Source organism: Siphateles boraxobius, unplaced genomic scaffold (genome assembly GCF_051911475.1).
Source record: "Siphateles boraxobius isolate OS27281-9 unplaced genomic scaffold, OSU_SipBor_1 20, whole genome shotgun sequence".
In the NCBI taxonomy this organism is placed as follows: Eukaryota; Metazoa; Chordata; class Actinopteri; order Cypriniformes; family Leuciscidae; genus Siphateles; species Siphateles boraxobius.
The window spans coordinates 12591352-12600706 of NW_027508811.1; the positions used below are offsets into that span (position 1 = coordinate 12591352).

A 9355-nucleotide genomic window follows, 5' to 3' on the forward strand; every position below is an offset into this window, starting at 1 on the left:
CCTCGACGATTGTCTCGTCCTAGCCCAATCGGAAGGCGAGTTGCTAACCCACAGATCCTGGCTCCTCAGCCATCTAGAATCCCTGGGTCACAGGATCAATCTCGTGAATAGCACGCCATTTCCCAGCCAGCATACAGCCTTCCTGGGAACAGTTATAGACTCAAGGCAGATGAGAGCGTGGCTCTCGCCAGTCCGCACCCCCTCTTTTCAACAGCTAGTGGCGTCATTCAAAGCGGGCTCTCACAGACCGCTCAGAACGTTTCAGAGGGTTTTGGGCTTTATGGCCTTTATGGCGTCAGTACTCCGACTAGGCCTACTGCACATGCGTCCCCCTGCATCACTGGCTGAAACGCGAGTGCCAGCTCATGCGTGGCGCTCCAGGCACTTCAGGGTGGACCACGGCTGTATCAAAGCCAGAGGTGTCAATTCCAGGGCTCAGAAAGTAAAAGTCCTGCCATACGTTTATTCCACCCCTTAACTCAGCCAGTTGATTTCACTAATTAGTGCTATCTCCTGGCTGAAAAACTGTGCTAATTAGCAAATCCAGGTGATTGGAACAAAACACTGAGGAGGAATTTTACGTTCTGAACCTGGACTTGACACCTCTGATCAAAGCCCTGACCCCTTGGAAGCGCACCGACTGGTACCAGTCAGGTGTAGACATGGGGTTGGTCTGGAGAAGGAAAGTGGTTTCAACAGATGCCTCCAACCTGGGTTGGACGGGCACTGTGCGAGGGCAGGCAATTTCCGACCTCTGGTCAAGCCCGGAGAAGCGCCTCCATATCAACTGCCTCAAAATTAGAGCGGTTCATTTAGCCCTGAAAACTTCGTTGCCAAAAGTGGCGGGACACCACGTCCTGGTCCACACGGACAACAAGTCAGTGGTGTCCTATATAATCGCCAGGGCGGCCTCATATCGGCCAGCCTGGACGCTATGGCCAGACTCATCCTCCTCTGGGCACATGCCAACCTGCGCTCGCTAAGGGCAGTGCACGTACCAGGAATTCTGAACAAGGGCGCGGATATGTTATCCAGAGACAATGACCCCCCAGGGGAATGGTCTCTCCACCCTCAGATGGTTCACATGATCTGGAGCACCTTCGGCAAGGCAGAGGTCGACCTCTTCGCCTCAGAAAACAATGCTCACTGCCCAATATTCTTTTCAAAGAAAAGGGACGCGCTGGCCCACAACTGGCACAGCCGCCCCCTTTATGCGTTCCCACCAGTCTCGATGCTCCCAGAGGTAATCGAGCAGATCAGGGAGAGCAAGTGCTCCGTCCTCCTCACAGCCCCCCTCTGGAGATTCAAAACTTGTTTCCCAGACCTGGTGAAGCTGCTGAAGGCAGCTCCCTGGCTTATACCACTGAGGAAGGACCTCCTCACGCAGGCAAACGAGTCAATCTGGCGCCTAGAGGTCCCTGCTCTGCAGAGGGCTTCAAGCCTCTGAGACATTATACCTTGATAAGGGGCCCAAACTTTGTCCAGCCCTTGGGGGAATTTTTTCTTTCAAACTCTACTGTTGACCTCGGGCCACTTAGCCCCAGGTAATGGTTCAGTTGCCGCAGCACAGCCAATGAGCGGGCTAGACGCTCTGCTCTGTGCTCGCTGTGCAGCTACGCGATACTCATTCCCTACTCTCAGGGAACCGAGGTTACGTTAGTAACAGAGTACGTTAATACAGGCTAGTAGCGTCTCTACTTTTAGTGATGGAAACAGCATAGTGGTTAATACTGGGGGGGGGGGGGGGTGGACCCACACAGAATGAGTAGCCTACACTGACCATCTGCACTCTTTCAAAACTGAATGCAGTCAGAAAGTTTGACAACACAATGAAAACAGCAGCGCATGATTTTTACCACAGCACTCTCTCTGTCTATATATGTGCTGTTATCTCAAGCACAGCTTGTCACAGGCAGTATGTCAGTTGTGTGGGAATGCAAACAAGTTTCACCAAAAAGGTCATAACAACTCTAAACAGCAAGTGTAGTTTCATTCAAGGCACACAAGCGTTGTAGTTCAAGCCTGGGAAGCATTTCAGAAGAGACGAATAACACTGCGGTGCTGAGCCAGGTATATCCCAACAGAAACCCTCTTACCGGAATCTCTGAAGTGCTGTTCTCATTGCCCATCTTGTTGAGTGGGGCTGACAGGGGACCCCTTCACATCAGACCGAGACCAGACAGACTGAGAGACCAATGTGAAGAAAGCAGACACTGTCAAGGAATAACAAACACTATTTCCTCATCAGACATCCAGTGAAACACTGAGCTTTGAGCGATCAGGGAGTGAAATATGTGTGCAAGTATGCGTCATGTGTTGAGATTAAGAGGCTCTGATGAAAGCAGAACAAAGTGCAGAGATGCTGTCCACTGAAAACTTAAGAATATTTATATAATCATGGCTTTCAGGCAACATTTATAAAATAATTTATACAATAACTATTACGTAAAGGCCTGAATGAATCAAACAACCTGTTAGAAAATCCAAACCCTTCACAGAAATTTTGAATCTATAATTCAAATCTGAAAACACAGACAAAATAAACCAGATTGAAACCAAAGAATCCGAAAACAGAAACCCAGAAGAAACTGTGACAATCTGACTCTCAAAAAAGAGGGAAAGTATAGCTAACAGAGGAGTATTATACACATCACACTATATTTATCACTCAAATTGCACTGGGGCCGGTTCACATTAAAGTTCTCATTGCTGATGCCATAGTGTCATATTCTAAATAATGATCATTTTAAATCAATAGATTGTGTGGGATAAAAGTGAACATTTTTAAATGTGATTATGCTGGGTAGGCAATATGCTATGTCGATTACACACTACTGTTCAAAAGTTTTGCATCAGTAAAATGAATAATTTAAATCAGCAAGGATGCATTAAATTGTTAAAAAGTCAAAGTAAAGATTTATATTTCAAATAAATGCTGTTTAAAAAAAAAAAGGTCCATTCATCAAAAAATCCTATAGGGAAAAATTGTGTCATGGTTTCCAAAAAAATATTAAAAGTCTAGAGTAATAGCTGCTGAAAATTCCGCTTTACAGTTCTTTTAAACCGTAACAATACCTCCCAATATCACGTTTTTTACTATATTTTTGATTAAATAAATGCAGACTTGGTGAGCATGAGAGACTTCTCTCAAAAATCGCACTGACCCCGAACATTTAAATTGTAGTGTACATATATAATCACAACAATTTTCCTGGTGAAATATAAGAAAAATTAACATTATATATTCACAATAATTTGAATGCACTTTTTCTGTTTTGCACTTAGTCCATTCATTAAAAAATGTGTGTAGTTTTTATGATCCTTACTTGTCTGCCAACTTGCAATTATGAGAATGATGTTTTGATACCATCCTTGATTTAAAGTTCATTATCAAAAAAATGGTATGTTCGATTCATATCCATAAATAATTTCAAACTGTCCCGTTTTTCACCGTGCCACATTGAGCGAGTGATATTTTTAGGCCCATTGCACATCTGGCTTAAGAAGTTGCTCACTGTGTGAAGGTTAGTGAGAGTGAGTGGAGGAGTTCGTCTTATTAGCCCATAAAAAAAGCTCTTCTAGATGGGTCTAACAGAGCTCTGGCCAGAATCTCTTTTAAGAACACCACAAGCTCATTATAAACATAAATCAGCATCCTAGAGCATTTTGGACACACTGTTGACCCGCGGCCAGCACTCTGCAGAAAGCTCCAGGGCCCATCAGTCAAGCTGTCGCCCACTCAAACAACCACAACTACAGCATACTCTAATTTGAAGAAACTCAGTATATCTAAACTTTCTGTAAAACACCATCTCCCTATCTAGTGCTGTGTATTAATCTCCATGAGCATCCACTGAAGATTGAGGGTGTGATCTTAAATTCAGAAATACTAGTCCTAGATATATAATATTACACAAGGTCAGATAGTTTTTTCATATGGGCACAAGAAAACTTGAGATCGGTGGCATGTTGCATGGCACAGTGGCACAGTTTTAGCTCTGTGAGTGGGAGTCTGTTTTTGACCAATTAGCTGTGTTAGTGGGTTAATCTGGTGCAGTAAGCTCATCATTTGACAGATTGTGCTAGTAGATGCGTGTGAATGGGAGGGTTTTGAGATTACTGCCAAAATCAACTAGTCAAAAGAAGCTGCCCTCTGTCTCCCCCTGCTGAGAGTCCTTACTCAACAAATCTTGGAAATTAGACATGGTTTGAGACCTTAAGAATGTACTTCTATCTTTTACAAACCCATTTTCGGTTATGTCAAATTAAATATGGTGTCTACCCTAACTTAAGGTCCATGATCGCCAATGCATAGGTGTAGAATGGGAAATGTTTGGAAGGAAGTCGCTAGACTTATATAACTACTGGAGATTTAGCTTTAAAATGTAATGTAAAATGCAGTATCAAATACTTTTTGTATAGCACCTTCAAAACACAAAACTATTGTGTCAAACAATGTTCCAGATCATCTCGAAAAGTTAATTAAACTATGTTTGTGTGTCCATGCGGCTCGTCTGGGTGATCAGTGCCTGCTCAAAATCCTGGAAACCTGAATACGAAACTTGTTATAAATAGATGCTGTTCCTGTCTGTCACTCGTTATTTAAGTCTTCCCATCCAGCCATGAGTAAGTTTCCCTTCCAAACAAACTGTGCTATGTAATAAATAGGCCTATACAATGATTTCAATGCAAATAATGTCTGAAGAGTCAAGTTTGCATTTGGCCGGGCTTTCAGAAACAACCGATCAATAAGATAAACAAGAGAGAAGACAAATGACGGCAGTGTTTTGAGCACTGTCGTACTGAGCTATTTGAGTAAATGGAGGGTAATTCCATCCCTGATTATGTTTGTGTCATCCGACGTAATATAAACCGAAAAAAATATACAGACTTCAAGATTTCGTATTTTTCACGTACACACACACACACAAGTAATTATCATCTGCAGACCCTTATCTTCCACTAATAATTTAACACCAGTACCTTCCCTTTAGCATGACTGAATCACTTGCAAGCATGAATGCCTGCTGACATAGGAACAGCCATCAAGCAGAACAGAACGTGTCCTCTCTATTCCTGGACTTCTGGCTTATCATTGAAAAGAAAAAGAAAAAATAGATTTCTTATATCCTATTTAGTACAGAGAGTCTTAGTCTTAGCTTTCGGGCCCTTCATAGACAGCCACGCAACCACTGTGATGCTTCAAAATGTTCAGAAAAAGATCGTAGTTGCGTAGCTGTCAACGAAGGGACCGAAAGCTCTCAGACTTCATCCAAAAGATCTTCATCATTTTTGTTCCGAAAATAAGAGAAAGTCTTACGGGGTTGGAACAACATGAGGGTGAGAAATGAATGACAGAATTTTAATTTATTGGGTAAACTAAACATTAAAAGGGTTAGTTCACCCAAAAATTGTTCCAACCCCGTAAGACTTTCGTTCATCTTCGGAACACAAATTAAGATATTTTTGATGAAATCTGAGAGCCGTCTCACTCCTTCATAGGCTGCTAGGTAATTGCATCTGCCGGCCCGGAAAGTTAGTGTAAGACATCGTTAAAAGTGACTAGAGTGGCTCAACCTTAAAGGGATAGTTCACCCAAAAATGAAAATTCTGTCAGTATTCGTAAGACCTTCGTTCATCTTTGGAACACGAATTAAGATATTTTTGATTAAATCTGAGAGCTGGATCACTCCTCCATAGACTTCTTAAGGGATTGAAATGTGTTCCCCGAAAAGTTATTAAAGACATCGTTAAAATAGTCCAAGTGACTACAGTGGCTCAATCTTAAGTTTATCAAGCGACGAGAATACTTTTTGTGTGCAAAAAAAACAACTTTATTTCAACTATTAATTTCCTTCTCTGTGGGCCTCGAGTCAGTTCAGTGTAATAGCGTAAGCTTCTGTTGTTATAGGTCACACGCATCACACACATGACCAGCGTCGGCCAATAGTGAGCCTACTACGTGTGACTAACTAGAGGCCCACAGAGAAGGAAATGAATAGTTGAAATATCTTTATTTTTGTTTGTTTTTGCACACAAAAAGTATTCTCATCGCTTAATAAACTTATGATTGAGCCACTGTGGTCAATTTTTACTATTTTAACGATGTCTTTAATAACTTTTCGGGGCTGGCAAGTTTCAATCCCTGAAGAAGCCCATGGACTTGTATGGAGGAGTGATCCAGCTCTCAGATTTCATCAAAAATATCTTAATTCGCGTTCCGAAAATGAACGAAGGTCTTACGGGGTTGGAACAACATGAGGGTGAGTAAATACTGAAAGAATTTTCATTTTTGGATGAACTAACTCTTTAAGTATATCAAGCGACGAGAATACTTTTTGTGCGCAAAAAAAACAGCGTGACATGAGTGTCATCTTCTCAGTTCTCGCGCATGCGTCGTGGCGCTCTCGTCAACTCACGTCAGAGGCCCACACAGAAGAAAATGAATAGTTGAATAAAGTTGTTATTTTTGCGCACAAAAAGTATTCTCATCGCTTGATAAACTTAACCTTTTTTTGTAAAAAAAAAAGTAGACTCCTAACATAGTAGACACCTAACATAAAGTGTGACCAAATTTGATGTGCCACAATGTTGCTTAATACAACCTTAAAACAAAAGAAATATGATTAATTTGTACGGGTATTTGTTTCATTTTTTCCCTGTATCACTGATCTATGACGTCTAAGTGTAAAAATGCACCAAAACCTAAAGTGAACAAAAGGAAATCTAAAGTGATACTAAAGATTTATGTCAGTTAAGTAAATCACCTCATTTGAACTAGTTATTGTCATTGTGTTAAATTCAAAAATAATAACAGCACAGTCCAGTCAAATTCACTCACCCAGCTCACAGAGGCAGAAGCATTTATCCACAGTCACAGAGTTAATGTAGAACTTTAGGTTGTGTTCATTGCAGGTACACCCCAGTAAACAAACTTGAGACAACTGGCACATCGGGTTGCTATATCTGCACAGGGTTTTAGCAGGCAAGAGGGCAAATACAGCCGAGAGGGGGTAAGCAGTGGGTTGACAGAGACCGTGGGGGGGTCTCCTGTTTCTGACGGGTTAGAGATGACAGAGTCAGCTGGACATTACATGGCCCTTGGTAACACTTGTAAACAAACACAATGCCATAAACTAAGCAGAAAGTATTTTACCCTTCCCATAACCCTCTTAGCCTGTCAACAGGGCCCCAAAGCAATTACACAGCACTTTTCTCTGAGCTGTATCCTCCATCTCTTTCTTAAAGGTGCACACCGTCATTTCTGATAAATTAATTGGAAGACTCCAGTCATATTAGTAGCCTAATAAAATACTTTTAATTTGACATAGAGCAGGTCCCTTCAAATTGCTATCTTGCTTTCTCAGTAACCTTCATATTAACAGACATTTTGCTCACAGAATACATTCATCATAGTTGATTGTGAATATAGAATTTCTACAATGGCATCAACAACTGAAAACTTGTCATTGAGAAATGCTACATTCACACTAAGTGTTAACATAATGCTGTTCACACTGAAGGTGTTTTTACTTCTGGAGGTCGATAAGTCACTGTACTGTTTTGGTCAAGGTATTCGCACTGCTGGATTTACACATGTTTGCTGTGTAACTAGCCATTTTATTTGTGTAACCAAATGTATAGTGACAAATTGATCCAGTGATGTTAAATAACTAATATAATTTAATAAAGCACATTTTTGCCATGTACAGTAAATTAGTGAAAAACATTAATAGGGCACAGTAATGTATTTACAACAACTTACCAAACCAGTGTTTTCAGCTCTTTCCGCCATTTTCCATTCCATTTAATGACTATTTCCAGTCGTTCTTGCTAAACTCCCTAGATCGTGATCTTTCCCTCTAATTCAAACTTAAATTCAACCACCCAGCTGTTTCCCATTGGAAAACCATTTGATGCATAATACATAAATGCATTATTTATGTATTATCCATTATCTGCAACCTGTTAACCTCACCCGTTTACACTCTTAAACACAACAACATACACTCCATTTAACTAATTCACTAAATAATCACTCACCTTTTGATATATAAGAATACAAAATCATACCCTGACCTTTTAAAAGCACAAAGAAAACATGAATTCAAGTATTTACTGGTCACTATTAATTGCTGGCAGTCACGCAACACACCCCTTCTCCTCCCTGATATCATTACAGTATTAAAAGATTAAGATTATTATACAAGTATTGAAATAAAGTGACTAACATACCTATTCTAAATGCCTATTAAAATAAATATAACATGACTGTAGTGCATCTAATCACTTAAGAGGCTGAAAAACAAGTTATTAATAAATCATAAAGACAGCACTTATTGTCTATAAACACGCATTGCTTATTTACTGTTCAGTTATGTATAATTAAGCATTCACTTAACAGATACTGAATGCGCAAATATTGCTTGTTGTCATGGGAATCAGTTCCTTATTTAATTCTCTCAAACTATGTCTATTTTCAGCACAAGACATAATTTACTTGTTGCACTCTTGCCTAAAACGCAAAGTGTCTAGTGCCTTCCATTTATCAATGTCTGTCATTCCTTTCCTCGCTCACACTCTACAGATATTGTCAGGCATCTCTTTGCACCTCCCCCTCTTTTTTCCCTTCCATTCCAGTCTCCTTTCACTCTCTTCATCTCCAGAGCTCCGACCACTACAGGCCAGTATGAGAAGAGACAGCCAAAAATACACGCTTTTTCTTTCATATCCCCCTGACGTCAGCCCAGTCCGACACAAATACTCCCCCTCATCCCCTTTTTCTTCCTGCAATAACAACCACCAAACAGCCGGCGATGTCTTCCCACTCATTTTCGTTTCCCATTCTGTCTGCAGTATCTGAGAGATGCGGTGTTACCTGGCTGCGTGCGACTCCTATGCAGCTTCCCATCCTGTATTCCATGTCCTCCTGAGGAGAGGTGACAGAAACACTACAAGGCTTGCAAAAATAGTCTCTCCAGGATTGCATCCCCGCACCAAAGAAATGGCATCGCTGAGCAATGCAAACAGGGTGTGAGCAAGTGAGTGCAAGCGTGCAATGATACCCTCATGTGTATGTGTGTGTGAGGGAGTGTGTGTGAATAAGCATCATCTACTGCAATGCCCAGGGTAAAAGTATGACATACATGCTCATTCTCTTATATAATAATGCAATTATATAGATAGCACAGTTCAGGATTCAAAAAAAAGTCTTGACATTTTTTCCCCCCTTCCTTCGTCTGGGAGATGCAGTGATGCTAAGAGATGCTGCTCTGCAAGTGGCTAAAAAGCCCCTGTTATCGACAGCGATCGTCACACAAGCAGGGAGAGGAGGGGGAGGACAAAAAAGGGGAAT

The 9355-nt window shown here is 41.1% G+C and overlaps 1 protein-coding gene across 22 annotated transcripts in view; it reads right to left on the minus strand.

Moving 5' to 3' along the window:
- tacc2 (transforming, acidic coiled-coil containing protein 2) overlaps positions 1 to 9004 on the minus strand; it is a 78663-nt gene extending 69659 nt beyond the window's left edge. For 21 of the 22 annotated variants that reach the window (XM_077236862.1, XM_077236861.1, XM_077236858.1 and 18 more), the window contains exon 1: positions 8879 to 9004. In XM_077236862.1, the coding sequence (XP_077092977.1) occupies positions 8879 to 8989 (111 nt within the window). In that variant the 5' untranslated portion in view covers positions 8990 to 9004. Of the gene's footprint in view, positions 1 to 2096; positions 2214 to 6841; positions 6973 to 8878 lie in introns of those variants that run through there. The other variant, XM_077236842.1, reaches the window with a different exon arrangement.
- Between the last annotated feature and the right edge of the window lie 351 nt (positions 9005 to 9355).